The sequence below is a fragment of the Lepus europaeus genome, chromosome X (genome assembly GCF_033115175.1).
Source record: "Lepus europaeus isolate LE1 chromosome X, mLepTim1.pri, whole genome shotgun sequence".
Classification (NCBI taxonomy): domain Eukaryota; kingdom Metazoa; phylum Chordata; class Mammalia; order Lagomorpha; family Leporidae; genus Lepus; species Lepus europaeus.
The window spans coordinates 53,632,430-53,660,345 of record NC_084850.1 but is presented as its reverse complement, the minus strand read 5'-3'; the positions used below and the strand labels follow the sequence as shown (position 1 = coordinate 53,660,345).

At 40.1% G+C, this 27,916-nt stretch overlaps 1 protein-coding gene across 1 annotated transcript in view; it reads left to right on the top strand.

The window, feature by feature from the left end:
* LHFPL1 (LHFPL tetraspan subfamily member 1) overlaps positions 1-27,916 on the top strand; it is a 55,578-nt gene that overhangs the window by 10,715 nt on the left and 16,947 nt on the right. Inside the window, exon 2 of the mRNA XM_062183041.1 lies at positions 2,927-3,025. Within this exon, the coding sequence (XP_062039025.1) occupies positions 2,927-3,025 (99 nt within the window). The remainder of the gene's footprint in view (positions 1-2,926; positions 3,026-27,916) is intronic.

The following is a 27,916-nucleotide window of genomic DNA, read 5'->3' as shown; positions in this document are numbered from 1 at the left end:
ACCGCTGGATAAATTCCAGAGCCTAGAAAGGTCTTTGACCAGTTTCATTTCCCTTAAGATTATGACAGATAAGAATGCCTTCAAATGTTAAGCATTCCACTGAAAGGAATTCCTAACCTTAATTGGTCATCCTTTTAGTTTCCAAAACCTTTTTTTTTAATCCCCCTATTTAAACCCTTCTTGTTACTAAGGCTCTTATCTTCTCCTGTGGCCTCATTAAGTATTGAGAAAAGCAGGAATGATACATTCCAGACAAGCACGGAGACTCCTTTGAGATCTTCCTGAAGGATTCTTCTGATGGCAAAGTGGCCTTATTAGTTTCTTAGAGTGTGCATGGACTCTTCCTCAATGAGGAAGGAGAAGTGAAAGTGAAGCCAGCATTTCCTGGTGCAGCCTGCCTTTCACTGTCCAGTTTAACCCTTGAGCTCCAGAAATTTTAAACATAGCATTCATTCATCACTGATCAGGCACCAGTTCTGTGTTACTTTCTGTATCCTCTTCCAATGACTTTTGGTGTTGCACCCAGGTGTATACAGTGTTTTTGTAACTCGATTCTTTTGGTTTCAGATAGCTGAGACTCAAAAGGGAGTTTATTATAAAATAAAGAAAGTGGAATTGGAAAGCTATCTGGAAGGACTGGCTACTCTTTTCTCCAGCTCTTTCATGGAAAGTTTGGAGGGTTCTCCATAGCAAGTCTGAAGGACACTACTTCTTTTCTTTGTTTTCTCCCTCTATCAGTTTGCATAGCTTACTGAGGATTGTTTTCCACTAATAATTTTATTTTGAAAGTTTTTATTTTTATTTATTTGAAAAATACAGAGATAGGGAAAGAGAAGGGGGAGAGAGAGAGAGAGAGAGCGAGAGAGAGAGAGAGAGATCTCATCTCCTTGTTCATTACCCCCTTCTCTAAATGTCTGCAACAGACAGGAATTGGTGGGTCTGAACCCACGAGCCAGGAACACCATCTGAGTCTTCCTCATGAATGACAGAGACCAAACTACTTGAGTCATCACCTGCTGCCACCCAGGGTCTCTATTAGCAAGAAGCTGGAATCAAGAGTGGTCCTAGATCTTGAATCCAGGCACTCTGATATGAGATGCTAGTGTCCCATGCAATGTCTCTTTTTTAAAGATTTATTTATTTATTTGAAAGTCGGAGTTACACACAGAGAGAAGGAGAGGCAGAGAGAGAGAGAGAGAGAGAGAGAGAGAGAGAGAGAGAGAGGTCTTCCATCTGCTGGTTCACTCCCCAATTAGCTGCAACAGCCAGAGCTGTGCCGATCCGAAGCCAAGAGCCAAAAGCTTCTTCAGGGTCTCCCACGTGGGTGCAGGGGCCCAAGGACTTGAGCCATCTTGTACTGCTTTCCCAGGCCACATCAGAGAGCTGGATTGGAAGTGGAGCAGCTGGGGTTTGAATTGGTGCCCATATAGGATGCTGGCACTGCAGGCGGTGGCTTTACCCGCTACGCCACAGTGCTGGCCCCCCATGCAATGTCTTAACCACTACACCGAACACCTACCCCAACTACTAATTTTGGATTGAACTTAATTTCAGCTTGACACAGAATTGATTCTACCTACTAGTGTTTTGTTTCAACTGAACTGTTAACTAGCTCAAAATCTTTATGTTTTTTAAAGAATTAGTTATTTATTTGCAAGGCAGAGGGAAGGAGAAAGAGGATAGATGATAGAAGATTATTATAGATGATAAATAGATAGATAGATAGATAGATAGATAGATAGATGATATAGAGAGATCTTCCATCCATTGGTTCATTCCCTAAATGGCTGCAATGGCAGAGGTTTGTCTAGGCTGAAGCCAGGAGCCCAGAATTACATTCAGGTCTCTCACATGGCATGCAGGAGTCCATATACTTGGGTCATCCTCTACTGGTTTCCCAGGCACATTAGCAGGGAGCCTGATTGGGAGCTGAGTAGCTGGGACTCAAACCAGTGCTCCAATATGGGATGCCAGCATAGTGGGTGGCAGCTTAACCCACTGTGCCACAACACTGCCCCTTATTTTTTTAATTAAAATTTCCAGAAACAAGTATCTGGCCCAACTTATCTCTTCATGCTGGGCTACAGTGTTGCCTGTTTCTGGTTAGCCAATGAACTGATGGCTTTTGTGTCAGATATCAAAGTCTGGTCCAATTTGTTGTGTCCAGAGGCATGGCAGGATAATCTAGAGAGTTGGAATTAGAAGGCAGCATTGGCAAGCAGACTCAGATTTCTATCTGTGTTTAGAATAGGGAGATTATAACTAAGGTCCCACAGTTTTCCTGAAATGACTAAATGGCCTAAACAAAAGGGGAATTAAAGCAAGGGATATAATAGAATATACTGGGAGCTTAGGAAGTAGAGAATGCTTAGCACAGAGCTGGAATGATTTCTCAAGAGACAGGAAATGTGATGCCCTGCTCAGCAGGAGAAGTCAACTCAATCTGTGTACGTCATATAGTTCTCAGTTCAAGAGTTAGCCACAAGTTATGGCAATCATGGCCTACTTTCAGCTAGTAATAATGTGCTTGATGTTTAGAAAAAGCTGGATTTTAGGGAAGAGATGTTGTCTCTACATTGTAGTTCATTGTAAATCAGACCAAGATAAAAGAGATTGGAGAGGCCAAATTAGCCTTGTGAGTTGTAAAAATAGTTTTGACTTAAAAATGTATTGGTCTGTCCCAATTTCCAAAGTTGTCCTTTCTTTTGAATTATCCCCTACGTTGTCTGTGGTACCTCACCACCTATAGTATGGCAAAGAGATCCTGTTGAGTATGACAGAAAGGGAGTGAAAACCAGGAAGCACAAGCCTTGAATGGAGGAGAAAAAAATTGAATTGAGTTAACCTAGGGCCAATGTTGGGGTGATAGAAGACCTGTTCTGCTGTTTTGTATCTTTTCTACCTGTGTGTATGCTTTTCTTTCCAGGGCTGCTGATAAGCTCAGGCTGTGCATTATACCCCTTAGGATGGAATAGCCCGGAGATAATGCAAACATGTGGAAATGTCTCCAATCAATTTCAGTTAGGTAAGGTGGCCTGCACAGGATGGCAGTGATGGTTTACAGGAAATCTGTTTTCTAAGGTGCTATATCTCTTGGAGGACCTCTGATTGCTAATGGTACTTGACTGAATCTCTTTCACCCTGGTAGCTTGTGGGAAGTGGTGGCTTGGTCACACTCAAATGGTCATGCTAACTCACAAGGGTGGGGCACAAATTCCAATCATTTAGCTATTTATTCACATAGGTTGTATATTTTCCCCAGAGTTCTTTGACCACTTTGAGACAATCTTATCTACAGAAGGATTTAAAACACTTGGAGACTAATGATTGGCCATTGTCTGAATAAGTCCCAGTTCCTACTAGTGTTTCCTTCTAGGCACTGTTTTCCAAATAAAAATAAACAGTATCTCTTATAAGTTTCCACTGAGGCTATAACTAGTGATATTTTAGTTTATACAAATCATGAGGAACCTGGATTAAATATTGGAAATTGTTCCCAATGGTAACAACTATTAAATACAAGAGAACTTCAAGAGAGTCACGACAAATGGAATTAAAAGATAAGTGTACTCTGGTGCTAGAAAATTTTAAAATCCATGCATAGTAGTGGTCTTCAAAACATTCATGGAAAATATGTACTATGAAAAAATGCATAGATTTCAAAAGATATTCAACCAGAATAATGTTATCTTTTAATTTCCATTTTTTTAAGTTACTTCATATTAAAATGGTTGACTGGAATAGCTCTTGACCATCTTCTGGTTGCCAGTTTTCACTAAGAATGGCTTAGGTAGATTAGACTCTAATGAAAGAGTTCAAATAGTTTCCAGACCTATCATAGCAGAAGAGAGTAAAAGGGAGTTTCCTTGAGTAGCTCTGTTATAGGAAAGGATTTGGGAACAGCCAAGACTTCAACTTGATATGGGATGGCGGCATCCCACCAGCAGTTTAACCTGCTGCACCCCCACGCTGGTCCCATAAATTTATATTTTCATTCCATTTTCCATGAACATTTTGAAGTCTCCTCATATTTAAGCTTGTTATTTTTAATCAAAAGTAATTCATGTATATGACAAAATAAAACAGCACATACATTAAACTTTGAAATGCAAAGTCTTTTTTTCCAGACCATAATATCGTTCTTTAAAGGAGTCATTTTTACTCTCCAGAATTTTTTGTATTCTCTAAAAGTTTTATTAAATATAAAATATTTGTTTCCGACTGGGATCATAGTATCTATCTACCTAACTATCGTGTTAGCTATTGTGTTCTGCAGTTTGAGCTGTTCATTTATTTGCCTGTGTCTTCTGGAGAGCTACTATTGTTTACAGATTTTATTCCTATATTTGAGGTATACCATATTTTTCCATCGTAGAGATATTTTATCTTCCATGAGGGAAGAGATTTTTGTTTATGTTGTTCATTTCTGTTTCCCCAGTACCTACTTGAGTAGTACCAAGTAGTACACATTGAATATTCACTGAATGATTAAATTATAATTTAACAATTTCACTGTTTATACATATTTATGTTGCTTCCAGTTTTTGGATTTTCCAAAATGTATTTCAGTGAAATATACATATATAATACAAATACCTTATATATATGTCCTAGCCTACTAGTATATACATAGGACAAATTCCGGCGAGTGGAATTATTAGGTTAACAGTTATGTCTTTTTGTAAAATTTATTTGAGAAGGATGCAGAGGGAGGAGGGACAGAGAGAGGGTGGGAGGGAGGGGGGGAGAGGGAGAGACAGAGACAGAGAGAGACTGAGAGAGAGAGAGAGATTTCTTTCCACTGAATTTTTAGAAATGTTACAGCTCTTTCTCTTTGCTGAGCTTTTGTCTTGCAACCATGAAGTTTAGGCCTTTCTAACAAGAAGCATATTAAGAGAAAGAGAAATTGAAAGTGAAAGAGAAAACTGGCAGCAGTGCCTGGAGGGGTCCCAGAAGTGGGTGGCAATGAAGAGGTCCTGCCTAGGGGTTTTTATATGTTTTTAATGGGGGCACTTTCCCTAACTGGTTACTATATATGCTAATAAGGTGAAAACCTCCAATACTGGATAAAGGCCACTCAGAGAGCAGCCACCAGCATCACCTTTTTTTACACAGATATACTAATAAGGTGAAACTGAAGCTAGCCACTCAGAGGTCAGAGCTGCTCGGGGGTCAGAGCCTGAGTTACTCATTTTGCCAATGGAAGTTGATGGAGTGCTCAAACAGGTCCTGGGTGGTCAGGGCCTTTGGCTGATGTGACTTTCATCTGGTTGTTTGGGTCATTGATTATGTTATTCTTCCTTGGGGGCTCCTTATCTCTCTCTACCTGCCTGTATTAGGAACCTGTCTGTCTCCCGTCTCTCTCAAAAGTGTTAGAATTGCTTCGCATTTGCTTGCTTATTTCCTCAATGCCTACAGTACCTTATTGGCTAAGGGTGGGCATGGACCAAAGCCAGTAGCCAGAATTGCAATCCAGGTCTCCCACATGGGTGGTAGGAACCTAATTACTGTATGCACCACTGCTACCTCCCAGCTTATGCACTGAGAGGAAGCTTGAGTCAAGAGAACAAGCTAGGAATTGAATCCAGGTACTCCAATGTGAAATATGGGTATTTCAGCCACTAGCCTAGATACATATGTATTTTAAATCTTCAAAGGTTACTAATGAATTAAATGCCCTCCAAAGATGCTGTACCAAGTTATTCTCCAACTAACACTATTTTTCCTGTTGTTCAACAGTGTCCTCAGTATGGGAAGACTGTTAATGTTTAAATTTCTTGCATGATGTGATCTTTTTAAATCTGCATTTCAATCATTATTAAGAGGATTAAACATCATTTGATTATTGTTTGCCATTTCAAAAATATATCCGATTAAAACAACTTTAAAAGGTGACAGTGTCTAATTTACAATCCAAGCCCTTAAAAATTTCTTTTCACCCATTTATTCTAAGTCTAATTTTGGACCCTGAGGACCCCAAATAAAATGCTTCTGACATTTGCCTTGATATTTCTTAGCTTGCAGTAAAAGTCCTTCCTAACAGCTCATCTCCAACTCCCAAACAGGCTTGCCATCAAAGGACCTCATGCTACTTCTTTTTGAGAGGCCAGTTTATGCCTTCTTCATTCATCTACCTGAGGAAGAATAGAAAGTGCTGTGGTAGACAGAAGTATATTTTATCCTCTCCCTTCACTTGATGCTAAACTTTTTATCTTTCTGTGCAAGGTATTGACGAGAATAGGGAATAATTGAAGGAGCAAAGGTCATTATTGACCTGTCCAAAGTCCAGGGCTTGTAATTGATAGGACCAGTATTCAAAACCATGGCTGGGAATCTTCATAGCCTTAACTCTTTCTTTTTTAATTAAACTTTTATTTAATGAATATAAATTTCCAAAGTACAGCTTATGGGTTACAATGGCTTCCCCCTCCCAAAACTTCCCTCCCACCCACAACCCTCCCCTTTCCCGCTCCCTCTCCCCTTCCAATCACATCATGATTCATTTTCAATTCTCTTTATATACAGAAGATCAGTTTAGTATATATTAGGTAACGATTTCAACAGTTTGCCCCCATATAGCAACACAAAGTGAAAAAAAAAATACTGTTGGAGTACTAGCTATAGCATTAAATAAGAGTGTACAGCACATTAAAGACAGAGATCCTACATAATATTTTTTTAAAAAAATTAATTAATTTTCTATGCCATTTCCAATTTAACACCAGGTATTTTTTTCATTTCCAATTATCTTTATATACAGAAGATCGATTCAGTATATAATTAGTAAAGATCTCATCAGTTTGTACCCACGCAGAAACACAGAGTGTAAAAATACTGTTTCAGTACTAGTTATAGCATCACTGCACATTAGACAACACATTAGGGACAGATCTCACATGGGATGTAAGCACACAGTGACTCCTGTTGCTGACTTAACAATTTGACACTCCTGTTCATGGCGTCAGTAATCTCCCTAGGCTCTAGTCATGAGTTTCCAGGGCTATGGAAGCCTTTAGAGTTCGCTGACTTTGATCTTATTCCGATAGGGTCATAGTCAAAGTGGAAGTTCTCTCCTCCCTTCAGAGAAAGGTACCTCCTTCTTTGATGGCCCCGTTCTTTCCACTGGGATCTCACTCACAGAGATCTTTCATTTAGGTCTTCTTCTTTTATTCTTTTCCATGGTATCTTGGCTTTCCATGCCTACAATACTCTCATGGGCTGTTCTGCCAGATCCGAATGCCTTAAGGGCTGATTCTGAGGCCAGAGTGTTGTTTAGGACGTCTGCCATTCTATGAGTCTGCTGTGTATCCCACTTCCCATGTTGGATCTTTCTCTCCCTTTTTGATTCTATCAGTTAGTATTAGCAGACACTTGTCTTGTTTGTGTGATCCCTTTGATTCTTAGACCTATCAGAGCCATCGAATGTGAACTGAAATTGATCACTTGGACTAGTGGGATGGCATTGGTACATGCCACCTTGATGGGATTGTATTGGAATCCCCTGGCACATTTCTAACTCCATCATTAGGGGCAAGTCTGATTGTGCATGTCCCAAATTGTACATCTCCTCCCTCTCTTTTTCCACTCTTAAATTTAATAGGGATCACCTTTCAGTTAAAATTTATCACCTAAGAATAATTGTGTGTTAATTACAGAGTTCAACCTCTAGTACTAGAACAACAACAACAACAACAAATACCAAAAAGGATAAAGTATTACATTGTACATCTAGGGTCAGGACAAGAGCTGATCAGGTCATTGTTTCTTATAGTGTCCATTTCACTTCAACAATAGCCTTAACTCTTAACTATCTCTTAGGTGCTATGATCATTATGTAATAATGATTACTCTCTTGTATTGAGCATTTACATATAGGCATCATGTTAGTCACTTTTTAAAAACTTTTATTTAAGGAATATAAATTTCCAAAGTACAGCTTATGGATTACAATGGCCCCCCCCATAACTTCCCTCCCACCCGCAACCCTCCCATCTCCCGCTCCCTCTCCCATTCCATTCACATCAAGATTCATTTTCAATTATCTTTATACACAGAAGATCAATTTAGTATATATTAAGTAAAGATTTCAACAGTTTGCACCCACACAGAACATAAAGTGTAAAATCTGTTTGAGTACTAGTTATAGCATTAATTCACATTGAACAATACATTAAGGACAGAGATCCTACATGAGGAGTAAGTTCACAGTAACTTCTGTTGCTGCATGTTAGTCACTTTTAAAAAATTATTGTGAAATATTCCAAATATTTTAGAGGACAGGGAATCATACAATAAACACTCATGTATCTATCATCGATTAAGTAGCTACTTAAGGTTATGTCACTTGTCTAAGATCACTCAGCTGATAAAGTGACAGAGCTAGATTTGAATCTCAGTTTAAGAGATAAAATCTTACCCACATGATTTAATAACTTTGTATACTGTGCCTCAGTTATATCTCCCTGTCTCACCAACAGAATTTGCAGATCTTAAAATTTTGTAAATATTCAATACAGTGATTATGCTATGAACTTTGCACTCATTATAATATTTGATTCTCAAAACAACACTATGAATTTGGTTTCATCTACTGGTGTTATCCTGAGAGGAAGAATGACACTCTCATATTCCTGCACTGCAGCATAAAAATCATGGTGCCAGTTTCTTTTAAAGTTTATTTATTTGAGAGGGAGGAAGGAAAGGAGGGAAAGAGAGGGAGAAAGAAGGAGAAGGAGGGAGGGAAGGAGAGGGAGAGGGAGAGGAAGAGGGAAGGGGAGAGAGAGAGAGAGAGAGAGAGAGAGAGAGAGAGAGAATATCTGCCATCCATTGTTTCATTCTTCAAACGCCTTCTAAGGCTGGGCCAGGCCAATGCTGGGAGCTAGGAGCTCAATCTGGGCTCCCAATAGGGGTGACAAGAAGCCAATTACTTGAGTCATTACTCGCTGCCTCCCATGGTGTGCATTAGATGGAAGCTGGAATTGGAAGTAGACTTGGGACTCAAACCCAGGGGCTCCAACATGGGATGCGAGCATCCCAAGTGGTGTCTTAACCACTGTGTTAAACCTGGTCAATGTATTTTATCCTATTCACAATGGGAAGCCATCACAGGGTTATAAGAAGGAGGGGGAAGGAATATGATTTATATTCAAGGATGGTTTCTCTGGGACTTTTATGGAACATGGCTGTGGGGGTGGTTGTGAGAGTGAAAGCAGGAGACCAGATGAGAGGCTAGAGCCATAGTCAAAGAAAAGAGATGTTAGGAAGCAGAGGGGCCACTTAAACTGGGCAGACTGATTCAAAATATATTTTAATGGTAGAATCTCTTGTCCAGAGTGATAGACTCGATATGAGTAAGGGAAGAGACAAAAAGAATGAAGAAGACTAGAGGAGAAGCAAGTATGTTTGGGATTGGGAAGAGAGAGAAGGAAATTCACTTTACGTGTGTGTGTGTGTGTGTGTTTAAAGATTTATCTTATTTATTTGAAAGGGATAGCTGGGGGGGGAGGGGGGAGTGAGGGGGGGAGACAGAGAGAGAGAGAGAGAGAGAGAGAGAGAGAGGAGAGAGAGAGAGAGAGAGAATATCTTCCATCTGCTGATTCACTTCCCAAATGGCCTTAATGGCCAGGGCTGGGCTAGGACGAAGTCAGGAGCCAGGAGCTTAATCCGGGCCTCCTACATGGGTGCAGGGGTCCAAGGACTTGGTCCATTTTCTGCTACCCTCCCAGATGCACCAACATGGAGCTGGATCAGAAGTGGAGCATTTAAGACTTGAACGTGTACCCATGTGGGATTCTGGCATGGCAGGTAACAACTCAGCCGCTCATAATACCACTTTGCATGTGTTTTTGAGCTACTTGTGTGAGAAATACAAGTGTAGGTGTCAAGCAAGCAGTCTGGAACTCTATGAGGGGTCTGACCTCAAGTCTACAGTGATGGTTCTTGGGGCCAGTGTGTACAGATTGGGCCATGTCAGCAAACTCTTTTTTGGCACTCAGTATGCATCTTAGCAACAGCCTAAAAGAAAGGTATCATTAGTCTTATTTTACAGAAAGAAAACTTGGTGTTAAGAGAGATTAAGTAATTTGCCTAAAGTTACTCAGCTGATGGAGTAGCAGAGTTGTAATTTTATCACTAGAAATGCAGTCTGAGGATCATGAACCAACAGAAGATTCTGCAACAATGGAAATGGGTTGTGTCTTGCTGTTCAGTGTGTTGCTAATCACAATGTTGTTGGACAACTGAGATGTGGTCAGTAGGGTTGAGGGACTGAATTATTAATTTTGATTTTATTAAATAAATATTTGATTTTTTATTAATATGATTTAGTTGTTTTAAATTTAAATGTTATACCCACAATGTGACTACTAGCTACCATATTGGATAGAACAATTTGAGACCCTGTACTCCCAGCTGCTATGCTGCTATATTAAGGAAACTCAGAAGGAATTGCCAGATGGACATTAAAAAATCAAGAATGTGAGGTCATAGAAGCCAAGAGAAAGAGATTATGTCAAAGAGAATGATGTAGTCAACTGTGTGTAATGATGATGTAAGCTTCTAGATGAAGGCTAGAGGAATGATCATTGGAGTTGGCCAGACAAAAGTGACCTAGAAGAGTAGTTTTGAATGCATAGATGTTAAAGATGTGAAATGAGGAAAATGGAGGCAATGTGTGCAGGTAATTCTTTAAAAAAATTGCTGTGAATAAGAACAAAGAAACCAAGCAATAGCTGGGGGGAATGTGAGATGAAGAGAGGCTTTTTCTAAGATGACCAGATGCTTGTATTAAAGAGAGATTGATACAGCAAAGCAAGGTCCTTCAGACAGTGAAAGTGCAATGAGGAAGAATTTTTCTTCTATGATAAAGAAATCTAAGAAGTCTAAGAGCCTTGGACAGAGACCTAAAATGGTTTTCTAATAGACATACTTCAGCTTTGCTGAGTTTCAAAACCTTCTTAAATCCACAAACTACTAAGGAATTCATTCATACCCAGTGGACTCTAGACAGATAACATGCAAATAGGTGTTATCTTGTTCTAGTGGGACATAGCTGTTTCAAGCAAGGTTATCAAACCATTGTGTTCTGAAGAAGATTTCATAATAAAGGAAGCTCTCTACTATGTATCAATGAATCACATTTGCAACATATTCTCAAGGCTATACTTTTATTTGATCCTCAAAAATTCTTGTGGAGCTGATGGTAAAACTCCCTTTTTTATTTTTCATAACTTTTATTTAAGGAATATAAATTTCCAAAGTACAGCTTATGGATTACAATGGCTTTATCCCCCCCATAACTTCCCTCCCACCTGCAACCCTCCCATCTCCCTCTCCCTCTTCCCTTCCATTCACATCAAGATTCACTTTCAATTGTTGTTATATACAGAAGATCATTTAGCATATATTCTTTCAACAGTTTGCACCCACAGAGAAAAACAAAGTGTAAAATACTGTTTGAGTACTAGTTATAGCATTAAATCACAATGTACAGCACAATTAGGACAGAGATCTTACATGAGGAGTAAGTGCACAGTGACTCCTGTTGTTGACTTAACAATTGACACTCTTGTTTATGGCATCAGTAACCACCCTAGGTTCTTGTCATGAGTTGCCAAGGCTATGGAGGACTTTTCAGTTTGCCAACTCTGATCATATTTAGACAAAGTCATAGTCAAAGTGGAAATTCTCTCCTCACTTCAGAGAAAGGTACCTCCTTCTTCGATGACCTGTTCTTTCCACTGGGATCTCATTTGCAGAGATCTTTCATTAAGGTCATTTTTTTTGCCAGAGTATCTTGGCTTTCTATGCCTGAAATACTCTTATGGGCTTTTCAGCCAGATCTGAATGCCTTAAGGGCTGATTCTGAGGCCAAGTTCTGTTTAGGATATCTGCCATTCTATGAGTCTGCTGTGTATCCCGCTTCCCATGTTGGATCGCTCTCTACTTTATAATTCTGTCAGTATTAGCAGACATAGGTCTTGTTTATGTGATCCCTTTGACTCTTAGACCTATCAGAGCCATCAATTGTGAATTGAAATTGATCACATGGACTACTGAGATGGCATTGGTACATGCCACCTTGATGGGATTGAATTGGAATCCTCTGGCACGTTTCTAACTCTACCATTTGGGGAAAGTCCAATTGAGCATATCCTAAACTGTACATAACCTCCCTCTCTTATTCCCACTCTTATATCTAACAGAGACCACTTTTGAGTTAAATTTAAACACCTACGAATAAGTGTGTGTTAATTAAAGAGTTCAACCAATAGTATTAAGTAGAACAAAAAATTACTAAAAGGGATAAACTACTAAGTTGTTCCTTGACAGGACAAAGGCTGATCAAGTCACTGTTTCTCATAGTGTCCATTTCAGTTGAACAGGTTTCCTTTTTGGTGTTCTGTTAGTTGTCACCCATCAGGGAGAACATATGATATTTGTCCCTTTGGGACTGGCTTAATTCACTCAGCATGATGTTTTCCAGATCCTCCATTTTGTTGCAAATGACCAGATTTCATTTTTTTTTATTGCTGTATAGTATTCTATAGAGTACTGGGGTTTATTCCAAGAAATCTTTGCAGGTGCCAATATCTTGCATAGTTTCTCTAATGTTCTCTAATAATTTGATGGTGTCAGGTCATAGATTTAGGTCTTTAATTCATGTTGCGTGGATTTTTGTGCAGGTTTAAGGTTGGAGTCTTGCTTCATGCTTCTGCAATGGAAATCCAGTTTTCCCAGCACTATTTGTTGAATAGACTGTCCTTGCTCCTGGAATTGGTTTTGGATCCTTGATCAAATATAAGTTGGCTGTAGATGTTTAGGTTGATCTCTGGTGTTTCTATTCTGTTCCATTGACCTATCCATCTGTTTCTGTACCAGTACCATGCTGTTTTGATTACAGCTACCCTGTAGTATGTCCTGAAATCTTGTATTGTGATGCCTCAGGCTTTGTTTTTGTTGTACAAGATTGCTTTAGCTATTCGAGGTCTCCTGTATCTCCATATGAATTTCAACTCAGCTTTTCCAGATCTGAGCAGAATTTCTTTGGTATTTTGATTGATCTTGCATTGAATCTATAAATTGCTTTTGAGAGAATGGACATTTTGATGATATTGATTCTTCCAATCCATGAGCATGGAAGATTTTTGCATTTTTTGATATTCTCTTCTATTTCTTTCTTTAAGGTTTTGTAATTCTCATCGTAGAGATCTTTAACATCCTTGGTTAAGTTTATTCCAAGGTATTTGAATGTCTTTGTGGCTCTTGTGAATGGGATTGATCTTTGATATTCTTCCTCAGCCTTGGCATGGCCTGTGTATACAAAGGCTGTTGATTTTTGTGCATTGATTTTATATCCTGCTAATTTGCCTAACTCTTCTATGAGTTCCAATAGTCTCTTAGTAGAGTTCTTTGGATCCCCTAAATAAAGAAGCATATCATCTGCAAAGAGGGATAGTTTGACTTCTTCCTTCCCAATTTGTATCCCTTTAATTTCTTTTTCTTGCCTAATAGCTCTGGCTAAAACTTCCAGAACTACATTGAATAGCAGTGGTGAGAGTGGGCATCCCTGTCTGGTACCAGATCTCAGTGGCAATGCTTCCAACTTTTCGCCATTCAATAGAATGCTGACCAAGGGTTTTTCATAAATTGCTTTGATTGTATTGAGGAATTTCTTTCTATACTCAATTTGCTTAGAGTTTTCATCATGAAAGGGTGTTGTATTTTATCAAATGCTTTCTCTGCATCTATCGAGATAATCATGTGGTTTTTCTTCTTCAGTTTGTTAATGTGGTGTATCACATTGATTGATTTGGGAACTTTTTTTTTTAACTTTTATTTAATGAATATAAATTTCCAGTATACAGCTTATGGATTACAATGGCTTCCCCTTCCCATAATTTCCCTCCCACCCGCAACCCTCCCCTCTCCCGCTCCCTCTCCCTTTCCATTCACATCAAGATTCATTTTCAATTCTATTCATATACAGAAGATCAATTTAGTATAAATACTTCAACAGTTTGCACCCACATAGAAACACAAAGTGAAGCATACTGTTTGAGTACTAGTTATAGCATTAAATCAAAATGTACAGTACATTAAGGACAGAGATCCCACATCAGGAGCAAGCGCACAGTGGCTCCTGTTGTTGACCCAACAAATTGACACTCTAGTTTATGGCGCCAGTAACCACCCTAGGCTGTCGTCATGAGTTGCCAAGGCTATGGAAGCCTTCCAAGTTCCCCGACTCTGATCATATTTAGACAAGGTCATAAAAGACAGGTTGAGGATAGTAACCAATGATCCTAAGAGTGGCCTTAACCAGGTCTGAACAATTATACAGCATTAAGTGGGGAAGAGGACCATCAGTACACACAGGTTGGGAGTAGAGCCATTGGTGGTAGAGTAGAGGTTATGATTACAAAGGAATGAGGCCCAAGTGCGCTAGACATGGTCTAGAACAAAGGACAGAGTCATTATTAGAGGAGCCAAGAAAGGTGCTGTCCAAGCTACAAGTAATTTTTCTGATTGAGAGGCAAATAGAACCCGACAGAAGGGGCCTGATAACAATCTGTTGGGCTTTAGGCCTTGTAAGTTAAGAGGCCCAGACCTATCTATCTCTTCACATGGGGTACATCCTAAGGGAGGTGTGAACCTCCCAGGGGAAGGCACTCCGTTGACCTTCATTACTTGGCTGGCCTGGGAGGAGAGCTGGCCAGGCAAAGGCAGGGGGCATCTCTAACAAGAAATTTACAGTTCTGCCTGCAATGTTGCTGACCCTACTTGGCTGTCCCCTCAGCTGCAGTGGTCACTTTGGAAGTTGGGCTGAGTGAAGGGCTTTTCAGCTTGGAGCCAATAAGATCTGTGGCTCTGACCTGGGCATCCTTCGATTCCAGGGCAGGTCCATTTCCAGTGATCCAACTCTTGGCAGAGCTGCCACGGCTCTTCACAAGCTGACTTCTGCTGAAGCCCAGGCTTACCACATTGAAAGCCACTGCAGTGGACTGGCCTGTTGGGTCTCCTTGAGGGCAGATCACTGTACAGATCAGCCATTAATAGGCCTGCCACCCATTGCTTCTGATGCCTAGCTTTCTTTTCCTCCTGGTTTGTGTTAAAGCAGACCAGACGATGCAAGTCAAGGGAGTGCCCTTGTCCCATCTCTAATCTTCGGTGGCTTGAACTACAAGTCTATAGTCACAGGCATGTTCTGTAGTAGTTTTTCTAAGGTAGACAATGCCCATGAGGAAAATTATATTCTCACTTTAAAACTTTCTTTCCCTTTGGTCTGAAAGGGAGTTTTTTTTTTTTTTTTTTTTTTTTTTTTACTTACTGTATACTTCGCTGATGGCGATGTGAATCTAGCTATGAGATTATTAGTTAAGTTCTTATTTTGGCTATGCTATTACAGAAAAATGTTAGCCATCTCTTATAAGGTCTAAAGATTAAATTGTGCATCCTACAGATTCCTTCATAATAGAATTAGTTCCCTACCTTGAAGAGAATAGAGAAGTGAAAGAACAAGTTGGGCTTAGAATAGAGAAATGAGGGAGCAAGTCCTAGATCACTTGCTGACAATAGCAATATTACATGAATACTTAGCAAACCGTTTCAACCCTTAGATAAGAACTTAATAAAACATTTACCGGAAGGTCCAATGCCTTCTATAAATTTTAAGAATCATGTATTTGAAAACACGTCCCTGCATACCAGGGATAAATCCCACTTGGTCTGGGTGGATGATCTTTCTGATGTGTTGTTGCATTCTATTAGCCAGAATTTTATTGAGGAATTTTACATCTATGTTCATCAGGGGTATTGGTCTGTAATTCTCTTTCAATGCTGCATCTTTCTCTGGCTTAGGGATTAATGTGATGCTGGCTTCATAGAAAGAATTTGGGAGGATTCCCTCTTTTTCAATTATTCTGAATAGTTTGAGAAGAATTGGAGTTAGTTCTTCTTTAAATGTCTGGTAGAATTCAGCAGTTAATCCATCTGGTCCTAGGCTTTTCTTTCTTGGGAGGGCTTTTATTACTGCTTCAATTTCTGTCTCAGTTATGGGTCTTTTTAGGTTTTCTATGTCTTCCTGGTTCAATTTAGGTAGATTGCATGTGTCCAGGGATCTATCCATTTCTGATAGATTTCCCTGTTTGTTGGCATACAAGTCCTTGTAGTAATTTCTGTTGATTCTTTTTATTTCTGTGGTGTCTTTTGTTACATTTCCTTACCATCTCTGATTTTGATTTGGTTCTTTTCTTTTTTTATTTAGTTGGGACAATGGTGTGTAAGTTGTATTCATTTTTTCAAAAAAACAGCTCTTCATATGGCTGATTTTTTGTAATTTTTTTTTATTCAATCGTATTGATTTCTTCTCTGATTTTAATTCTTTCTCTTTTCCTACTAGATTTGGGTCCGGTTTGCTGCAGTTTTTCTAGATCCTTAAGTTGTATTGAAAGCTCATTTATTTGGTGCCTTTGCAATTTCTCAATATGGCACCTATTGCTATAAACTTTCCTCTCAATCCTGCTTTTGCCGTATCCCATAAGTTTTGATATGTTGTGTTGTTATCCTCTTTTACTTCTAGAAAGTTTTTGATTTCTCTTTGGATTTCTTCTATGACCCAGTGTTCATTCAGGAGCATGTTGTTCAATCTCCATGTGTTTGCATACGCTCTAGGGATTCCCAAGTTCCTAATTTCCAGTTTCATTCCACTGTGGTCTGAGAAGCTGCATGGTATGATTCTAATTCTTTTGAATTTGCTGAGACTTGCTTGATGGCCTAGTATGTGGTCAGTCCTAGAGAAGGTTCCATGTACTTCTGAGAAGAATGTAAAATCTTTAAATGTAGGATTGAAAGTTCTGTAGATATCTGTTAGAATCATTTGGGCAATTATGTCGATTAAATCTGCTCTTTCCTTTTGATCTTCTGTCTGGTTGATGTATTTCTGAGAGTGGAGTATTGAAGTCCCCCAATACTATTGTATTGGAGTCTAAGTCTCACTTTAAGTCCCTTAACATATCTTTTAAATAAACCAGTGCCCTGTAATTAGGTGCATATACATTGATAATAGTTACATCTTCCTGTTGAATTGATCACTTAATCATTATATAGTGCCCCTCTTTGTCTCTCTTAACAGTTTTTGTGTAAAAGTTTATTTTGTCTGATATTAATATGGCTATGCCAGCTCTTTCTTGATTTCTGTCGGCATGGAATATCTTTCTCCAACCTTTCACTTTCAGTCTGCATGCATGTTTGTTGCAAAGATCTGTTTTTTGTAGGTAGCAAAAGATGTGTTTTGTTCCTTAATCCCTTCAGCCAGTCTGTGTCTTTTAACTGGAGACTTGACGCCATTAACATTCAATGTGACTATTGATCAGTAGTAACTTTGCCTTGCCATTTTCCCAAAGATGTTTTCTTGTATATGCTTGGAGCTTCATATGATCTTTTACTGGTAGGTTTTCTTCCTTTACCTTCTTTCATATTGATGGCCGTGCTTCTGTGTTTCTGTATGTAACACATCTTTAAGCATCTTTTGCAGGGCTGGACGAGTGGCAACAAATTCTTTCAATTTCTGTTTGCTATGAAAAGTCTTAATTTCACCTTCATTCACCAATGAGAGCTTTGCAGGATATAATATTCTGGGCTGGCAGTTTTTCTCTCTCAGTACCTGGCCTATATCTCACCATTCCCTCCTGGCCTGTAGGGTTTCTGATGAGAAGTCTGAAGTGAGTCTAGTTGGAGATCCTCTGAGAGTAATCTGAGGTTTCTCTGTTGCACATTTTAGGATTTTTTCTTTATGTTTCACTGTGGTGAGTTTGATTACAACGTGTCATGGTGAGGGTCTCTTTTGGTCATTTTTATTATTGGTTCTATGAGCTTCCTTACTAGGATATCTCTGTCCTTCTCCAGACCTGGGAAATTTTCTGCTAGTATCTCACTAAAAAGGCCTTCTAATCCTTTCTCCCTCTCCATGCCTTCAGGAACTCTTAGAACCCGAATGTTGGTTTTTTTAATAGTATCCTGTAGATACCCGACAATATTTTTTTAGATTTCTAATTTCCTCTTCTTTTCTTTGGTTTGACTGTATGCTTTCCTGTTCTCTGTCTTCTAAGTCCGATATTCTCTCTTATGCTTCACTCATTCTATTTTTAAGGCTCTCTAATATGTTTGCCATTTGATCTATTGAATTCTTCATTACATTTTGGTTTCTCTTCAGTATCGCAATTTCATGTTCTGCTAGTTTCTTCATTTCATTTTGATTCCTCCTTAATATTTCATTTTTGCAAGAGGCATTTTCTTTCCTGTCCAGTAAGGATTTCTGTAGTTCAAGAATTTGTTTTTGAGAAATTCTTAATGTTCTTACCAATTTTTTGATATCAGTTTCTTGCATTTCTTCTATCTCATCATCTTCATAATCTTGAATTGGGGTGTCTTTTTCATTTGGGGGTGTCATAGTGTCTTCCTTGTTCTTGTTTCCTTGCTTTCTGTGTTTGTTGCTTTTCATTGTGGAGATATCCTTTGGTTTCTTCGCTGTGATGTTTTTTCTCATTATACTATGACTCTAGATTAAGTGGACTGTCTGCTTTTGATGGATCCTTAGAGGCTTGTGATGGATGTGGCCAGAGACCTCTGTTTGGTTCCTCAGGGTTAAGGGTGTGCCAAAGGTGACTCACCCAGATTGGGAGTGGTAAATTTTCTCTCTCTCATTTTTTTTTTTTTTTTGATTCAGAATGGACGTAATTCCACACAGCTGAGCGGAATTGAGGGTAGTCAATGTATGAAATCTGGCGCCTGTGGGTATAATATTCACCTGCTCTGCCCCAAGGACCACAAAAAGGGTCTATGAAGACCTCAGTGTGATCTCAAATTTCTCTGCAGTCTCCCACCGGCTTGGCAAGGTTACCAAGTTTGTGTACTCCATGAGTTCTCTCCCACACCCTCAGATTTTCAAAGTCTCAGTTCATTTGCTCCACACCTTCACTAGGTCCTAACCTCCTGTTATTTCTCCCCACCAGAGTCAGCGTTTTCTGCTTGGCTGATGGCAGGTGCCGCTTTATGTACATTCAAAATGGCGCCTGCTCTTTGTCTTGCTTGCCTTTGTAAGGCGAGTGGAGAGAGAGAGGCCCATGCCAGTCCCTTTTATTTATTTATTTATTTATTCACTTATTTTTCTTTCTGCTAGTTAGTCTGGTGAATTTTCCCCAGCAGGGCTTCAAGCCTCCTTCCCTCTAGGCTCTTTCTGCCATTTCCCCGCCAATATCTTGGCCTACTGAGGTTTCGTCTCACCTCCCTTTCCAGTGCTGGTGCTTAGACTCCCCAGCTGGGCTCCTGAGCCGTGGGTGCCCTTGCTCTCCCCATAAGTCCTCCGTGTCACATCCACTAGATCTGGAAGAGTTTCCTTTGCAGTTTTTTTCCTGAACCTTTCCCTGAAACTTCCAGCCAATGGGTTTGTGCACGTCTTCCCTGTGTGCTTGCATTTTCCTACTTCCCCCTCGGCAGTGATCTGAGCTGCTGGGACCAAAACACCATTTTTTTTGACAGGCAGAGTTAGACACTGAGAGAGAGAGAGACTTAGAGAAAGGTCTTCTTTCTGTTGGTTCACCCCCCAAATAGCCGCTACGAATGGCACACTGTGGCCGGCGCACCATACTGATCTGAAGCCAGGAGCCAGGTGCCTCTTCTTGGTCTCCCATGTGGGTGCAGGGCCCAAGCACTTGGGCCATCCTCCACTGCCTTCCTGGGCCACAGCAGAGAGCTGGACTGGAAGAGGAGCAACCTGTACAGAATCTGGTGCCCCAACTGGGACTAGAACCCAGGGTTCTGGCGCCACAGGCGGAGGATTAGCTTAGTGAGCCGCGGCACTGGTAACCTTAAGATATAGAAAGATAAAGTGATTTGTGTAATATCATACCACAAATTAAAGGCAGAACAGTGGACCTAAATTCACTACTAATTCACTGTCCTGCTTCTGCTATAACACTTTTCTTCCTTCTTCATTAGAGAGGGTATATCTTGAGTCACTTGAGAATTTCAACTTTAAGATACCTTTAGTTCTATTGTTTTCAAAAACAAATGTTTGAAATATCATGGAAAGAACCCAGTATTTCACCCTTTCTCCCCACCCATACCATCAGTCCCATCTTTTAGCATAATAAGTGTAAAAATAAAGGAAGAAGTAGTTGGTCATAACAAGGTTCTGGAAAAGGTCTCCAGTGGAATGGATACATGTGGGAAATTGTAAAGCGACTCTAGATTTGGTGTGTCCCAATAAAGTTTCCTAAATTATTCTGCTAAACTTGATAAAAAAAAGATATACACACTTTGTGTGTGTGTGTGTGTGTGTGTTTTCCACATGTTCTAAGATCATATGAAGTCTTCCTTGGATGTCTCTTTGGTCTGGAGTGCCGACTCATTATGTCCTCTCATCCAAGTCTTCCTTCTCGAAAGAAAGACATTATATGTGTGTTTGGGGAATGGGGAAGATAAGTGATTGGAAAGGGTTTGGGGAAGACACAGCCATGAAGACAAAACCAGAAAATGGCAAAAGGAAACTCACACTCCTTGTCCCCCCAGAGTTTGTCCTCTTTCCGTCCATTGCCTCTGCAGTTTCTAGGATCTCCCGCCATGTCTTCTAGTCTACATTCCAGGTCCCCTACTGTCCTAATACTCTCCTGGTGCGTGCTGTATCCTTCTGGGAAATTACTTACCTGACAATCACCTGAGTCTTCAGTTGGAAAGTTAAGGAAATTGATACTTTTTCTTCTTTTTCATTTAAAGAAGATACTAAGAATCAAATATTTGCAACATAAAACCATCAAACACTAAGCACAGATTGGACTGAATCCTTCAATGGGAGGTACCTGACAGATCAATCAATAGCTCATTAATAGCTATTGAGCCCCAATAAGGGCAGGTGACTTTCTCAAGGCCACACAATGAGTGACCTGGGACTAGCTTTCTGACTTCCGTGTACACTGTAGATGTTGTTCAATAGCAACCCAGTATATGTTTGTTGAATGCATTACCCATTCAATAAGAAAGGGAAATTCAGGCAAAGTCTCCCAACAACAGTGCTATAAAGTGCAATGCCTTTCCCACACCTTAATTTTTTTAAGTAAATGAAATATTTAAGCTGATAAAGGTTCTATGTTGGTTGTTAATTGGACTCTGGCCATTAAATGATGATTTCATTCACCTTTTTAGAGATTTATTTTATTTATTTGAAAGTCAGAGTTACAGAGAGAGAGGTCTTCCATCTGCTGGTTCACTCCCCAGATGGCCACAACAGTCGGAGCTTCACTGGTCTGAAGCCAGGAGACAAGAGCTTCTTCCAGGTCTCCCATGTGGGTGCAGGGCCCCAAGGACTTGGGCCATCTTCTACTGCTATCCCAGGCCATAGCAGAGAGCTGGATTGGAAGTGGAGCAGCCGGGACTAGAACTGGCACCCATATGGGACGCCTGCGCCTCAGTCCAGGGCTTTAACCTGCTGCACCACAGCGCCGGCCCCGATTTCATGGGCTTCATCCCACACAAATGAATCCATGAGAAGTCCAATGCTAAATTGATGCATTTAACTCCACCTCCTGGCTATCCTTCACCAAGCCTCTAATTGGTTTCAAAAGCAGTGGGAGTCAGGGAAAAGAGAAGAACTCATGAGAAGAGGGTCAGATACAGACTGCCTAGTGGTATGAAAGGGCCTTTGCATAACTACATCCTCAGTTATGCCATATTGGGCAAATTAGCATTTTGTGAGCTTGTTGCCACCTCATGGGTTTATTGTGAGGGTTCAATGAGGTCATGCAAGTAATACATTTACTTAGTACAGTGTTTTATGTATAGTAACCAGTCAATAATCGTTGGTGCCCAAAAATATGATCACTATACTGATACCAGTTGTGAAATGAAAATGTTCCCAATACTATAGTTTTCAAACAGGAATCTACTTCAGCACAGAGCCAGTAAATCTGTTTTGAATTATGAAAGTAGAGGTTAATGGTAGGATAGCTTTCATTCTAATTTGAGCCTTATGGCTTACTACTTGTTGAAACATAGACATGGTGCTTAACTTCTCTATATTTCCCTTAATGGATATTTGTAATATTATTTCTCTCCATATAGTTGTTTAGATGATTAAGTGAAGTAATGGATTCATATGGAACACAATAGACTAGCTTATATGTGGAATCTGAAAAAAAAATGACCCCAGAGAAGTTGAGAATAGAATGGCAAATACAAAAGGCTGGGGAGAATAGAGAAGAGAAATGGATGGGGGAGCGTTGATTACCAAATACGAAGTAATAGATAGGAGAATAAAGATCTTGCGTGCTATTGTACAGTAGGCATGATTATAGCTAATGGCACTGTACTGTGTGTTTTCAGAAAGCTTGAAGAGAAGATTTTCGATGTTTTCATAGAAATTATAAATGTTTGAGATGTTAGATACGTTTGTGCTGATTTGAACATTATACTATGTGGGAGTATATATGTATGAAAACATCACATAGTGTCCCATAAACATGTGCAGTTCTCAAGGGCCTCTTTGGGGGTGGGGGATAGCTCAGGCAAGGCTTCTGGGAGAGGAAGAGGGATGCACTGAACGTGGCAAAGGCATGCAATAACGGAGGTTCCTCAAAGCCCTTTGAGTGCCCCCTGTGTTTTCTCTCCCTGAGGCTCATTTCCTTTGCTCTCCCATCATTTCCTCATATTCTTGCCAGTTCAAAGCCTTTTACAGTGACTTGGGCTTTGGCCTTCCTGGGTTCAATTTCCAGGCATTTCCTACCACCTTTCCTTTCTGTCAGTTTCCTTCTTTACAGAAAGTCTGTTTTCTTGTGCTCACCAGAGCATAAGGTAGCTTAACACATTCTCATAAACACTGAGGAACAGCAGAGTATGGTTATAACAACCCTGGTATGGTATCAGGACACCTAGGTTTTAATCTTCCTAAGTATTTTTGGGCACATCCATTTGCCTCTCTGAGCCTTGATTTCCATGTTTTCACATATGGTATTGGACAAAATAGATGAGTAACCAGAAACTTCAGAGACATACTAACACCCTGTTGTGACCCAACTCCACTTTATGGTGAGGTCTTTGATCTGATTTCATATTTGTCTATTTTATTATCAAAAAGTAAACTAGATTTCAGGTGCTCTTAGTACAGGTACACACACACACTGTGTGTGTGTGTTAGGAGAGGGATATGTTAATTCACCTTACTGTAGTAATCATTTTGCTATATGTATATTGAAACATCATGTAGTGAACCTTAAATATAAGTAATAAAAGAACAAAACAAGATATTTCAGGCATCCCTCCTAGAGGAGAGGAACCTTTTGCTTTAATTGATATCTAAAAAGTAGAGCCTGTCAGAATCACATGCCCATGGAGGCAGGAATCCAGGGTCTAGCCAAAGAGATTGCCTAAAGTAACGCATCCCTTGAAGCAGAATCAGCTGCAGCCAGTCTTGGAAAATTCATGGCCCAGCTTTTGCTTAAGGAGAAAGGAATCTCCATCCAGGGAAGAAGCTGGGCTGACCTGGAGGAAGAATGAAGAAATGAAAGAGTCAGGCAGCAACTTAATTCAACACACATCCTGGTGCCTATTATACCTTTGGCGCTTTCTGAATGTTGCATTGAATGGGATGAATAGATTGTAGGTCAGCTCTGTTGCTATTTTACTCTGTGAACAAAGACAAGTAATTTTATTTCTTTAAACCTATTTCTCTATGACTTGAGTGAGGATGATATTATCTACCTTCAGGAATTGTTTTGGTCATGAGATGAAAAAGCACACATAAATGTGCTTTCTGAAAACAAAGTCCTGCCGATATAAGGGATAAAAGATCAGAAAGCCAATCATTGGTCATCTTCTATTCAAAATATTGAGGTGTTTGAATTAATTAATGAGACTATACATCCTATGAGGTGCTAAGCTGTTTTCATTTTGAATAGAAAAAAATAATTATGGTGCTTATAAACATCTCTACTTTTCCTGAAATAGCATAAAAAAAGGATGCTCAGCCTGACTTCAGCTTGGAAACTCCAGAGGGAGACAAAGCTCTTACAAAGGCCTCAAGGGTAGGCCCTTTGCTTTATATGGCCTTCTTTCACCAGTGTCTTGTAAAGAGCCTGACAAACTCAATGACTGAAATAATAAATGCGGTTTTGTGAACGAGTTGTCTATATATCAGATCACCACACGATGGCAGTAAAGCCAGGCAAATTCATTACATTTGCTTCTTAGTCTTGCTTCTGGTTCTCAAGCAGAACGTGCGCTTAATTTCTTTGCTTCCATTTCTTCCACTGGAATTCCTTCTATAGGCCTCATCTTTGGCTTCCTTTCCCAATTTGTCTTTATTGCTTGTCTTTCCTTGTGTACTGTAGAATGTTACTATATCCTTAGCCTTTGTTTAAAAGCAAAATCTGTTTTTAAATAGGGATGATAATACTGTAGTATCCATCTCATAAGGCTCTTGGGGAATGAAATGAGATGGAAGACCTAACACATTTAGGACAGAGCCTGCACTAAATAAATGTTAACAATAATTGATATTATTATGATTGTTACTAGTATGAGTTATACTCACCCACAAGTTCTTTAATGAATTGAAATGGGTTTCAAAGGCAGAGGAGAATCAAGGACAATCCATCCTGGTCTCCTATATGAACAGTAAGGATCTAAGTACTTAGGACTCATCTGCTGCCTTCCCAGGCACATTAGTAGGGAGCTGTATTGGAAGCAGAAGAGCCAGGACTCAAACCAGTGCTATATGAGATGTCACTGTACCACAACACCAGCTCCATCATATGAATTTTTCAAACTATTGTCATCAAACTGCATGCATGTCCATGTGAATTACAAGAAATTGTGAAAAACATAAATATATCTTTCAAGTGAAATCCCCTGGGACTACAATTAGAGTTTAGATTCTCATTAAATGTTGATCATCTCCTCTTTTCCCTCCCAGAGCTAGAGCCAATACATGGTATGGGCTACTAATATGGTTTAGTTTAGGTGGTTACCCACCCATCTATGTGCCAAAACATCTGCACCCTCTCCCCAGAGATATTAATAATGTAGATCTGGAGCAGAGCCTCAGAGTCTGTATCTTTTTTGTTTTTAAATATTTATTTTATTTTTTGAGAGTCAGAGAGAGAAAGAGAGGGAGAAAGAGAGAGAGATATCTTCCATCTGCTGTTCACTTCCCAAATGGCCACAATGGCCAGGGCCAGGCCAGGCCAGAGCCAGGAAACAGGAGCTTCATCCCGGTCTTCACATGGGTGCAGGGGCCCAAAGACTTGGGTCATCTTATGCTGCTCCTTTTCCCAGAAGCATTAGCAGGGAGCTGGATTGGAAGTGGAGCAGCCAGGATTTGAACTGGCATCCATAAGGGATACTGGCATTGCAGGTGGCTTAACCCATTACACCACAATGCCGGTCCTAGAGTTTGTATCTTAAAGCTCTTCCAGACATATTTGGGAACTAGTAGACCAGTTGATAGAGTGTTTAGTTGCAACAAAAATGAGCTGATAAACATTAATTAGTTCAGGCCCTGTGCTAAGTGCTCTATACAAGTATATGCCTTCTTATTTGACCTTCATAGTGGCTCTGTGAAGTAGGCAGTGCCACTTCTGTTTACTAACAGAAGTACCAGGACTCAGCAATTGTAAATGACTCAATCCTGGACTGAACATTTGGCACAGTGGTTAAGTTGTTGTTTGGGAAGCCCATGTCCCATACCCAAAATGTCTAGATTGGAATCCTGGGACTCCTCCTAGTTCCAGCTTCTTGCAGATACATACGCTGGGAGGCAGCAGATGATGGCTCAAGTTGTTGGGTCTCTGCCACTCACTTGAGAGACCTGGATTGAGCTCCTGGCTCTTGCCTTTAGCCTGGCCCAATCCCTGCTGTTGAGGGCATTTGGAGAGTAAACCAATGGATGAAGGACTTCTGTGTCTGTCTGTCTCTCTACCTTTTTTTTTTTTTTTTTGACAGGCAGAGTTAGTGAGAGAGAGAGAGACAGAGAGAAAGGATTTCCTTCTTCCATTGGTTCACCCATCAAGTGGCTGCTATGGCTGGCGCGTTGCGGCCAGTGCGCTGTGCTGATCCGAAGCCAGGAGCCAGGTGCTTCCTCCCGGTCTGCCATGCGGGTGCAAGGCCCAAGGTCCTGGGCCATCCTCCACTGCCTTCCCAGGCCACAGCAGAGAGCTGGACTGGAAGAGGAGCAACCGGGACAGAACCGTCGCCCTAAACTGGGACTAGAACCCCGGGTGCCGGCGCCGCAAATGGAGGATTAGCCTAGTGAGCTGCGGCGCCGGCCTCTCTACCTTCCAAATACAAAATTTTCAAAGACTTCCTCCACAAGTTCAGTTTGTAAATGACAACTTATGGTTCAAACAGTTCACTGTAACTCTCATTCCAGATTCTTTTCCTTCACTGCACTGAGTTAACAAAACCTTATGGGCAAAGGGCAGACCCTTCACCTGGCTGCTCGTTTCCTTCCTCTAAAATAATATTCTTGCTTCTGGCTGGGGCATGATGAATGAATAAAACAAATGAAGGAAGATTAAATAAAATCATTGATGAAACAAATAATTTGTAAATTGTAGGGTGCTGTATTCTTATCGAGTGGTATTATTTGTGGCATTTGTTATTATTCAAGAACCTTAGACCCAGGAAAAGTCGCTACAGTGTATATCCATTTGCTGATGGAAAATGGATGTAAATAGCTAATGCTGGCATTGCTGGTAGTGGCTAAGTCAGTGGCTGAAATGAGAGCTTGCTCCTGACTCCTGAGGTAGATTAGTTTGCTAGGTGTGGTCTAGCATTTTTGAGTATTATATCAAAAATGTGTAAGTGTAACTCAATAAGAATATTCTGGACATTCATTGCATACAAGATGCTAAATAAGGCACTGCAAAAATGAGAAGAATTCAAGGAGATAGCCTTCAAGAAGCTTATAGTTTATTTGAGGAGACACAATAACAAACAGGCACAATTCATAATGATGTCAATCCCAGGTATGTGTTATTGTCAGGAATGAATGATGTTGTGATGCTAAGGAACACAATGAGAACTCCAGAATCCATCTTCTTTTCCTTAATATCAGTTCTCTTTTGGATTACTGAAAAGACTCCTGACTTTTTCTCTTGCCCATTCTCAAAGGTACTACACACTACCCACTTAATCTCTCTCCCATTCTGTGGTCAAAGTGATATCTCTAAAATGCAAATCTGATGTCATTCTCCTTCTTTAGCAATAGCTCCCCATTTGCCTTCAGGATAAAGACTCCTTAGCAGGTCCTTCAGGGACCCTGGCTATCACTTACATTACCATTTTATCTTCTTATCTTGCCCAGCCACCTATAAATACTACATTTCTTTAAACCTTTGAAACTTTACATGTGTTACTCTCTTTGCTAAGAGTACATTTTTACGTTTCCTTACCTACCTAACTTCATATTATACCTTGGAAACCCCTGCCCTCTTTAACCTGCATTTGATGACCCATCATCTGTATACTTGTAACACTTGCCACATATGTTTGCTTGTCTTCCTTTTGCGTCTGACTCATTTTCACTCATCTGGTTTGTTATCTTAGCTATATAAGAACAATGTGTTTAAAGCACTGAATACACGCCAGACACATGGAAGCATTTGACAAATATCAACTATTACCCTTCCAGTTACTGACTTAATTAGCTGAGAAAGTTTAAGTGGACACAAGCAGAGGGGCTATGAACAGATGTTAAAGGAAAGTGACCAGTTTCTTAAAGGCCCAGTGTCCTAAAAAATTCATGTTGAATCAAAGAGGTCCAGTATTTGATTAGCTGGTTTTTGACCTGTCTCAGGATGAATGCCCAAAGTTTTTTTCTGAGAAGCTGATCCAAGTATAGTCAATATATATAGCTATACAGAGGGTA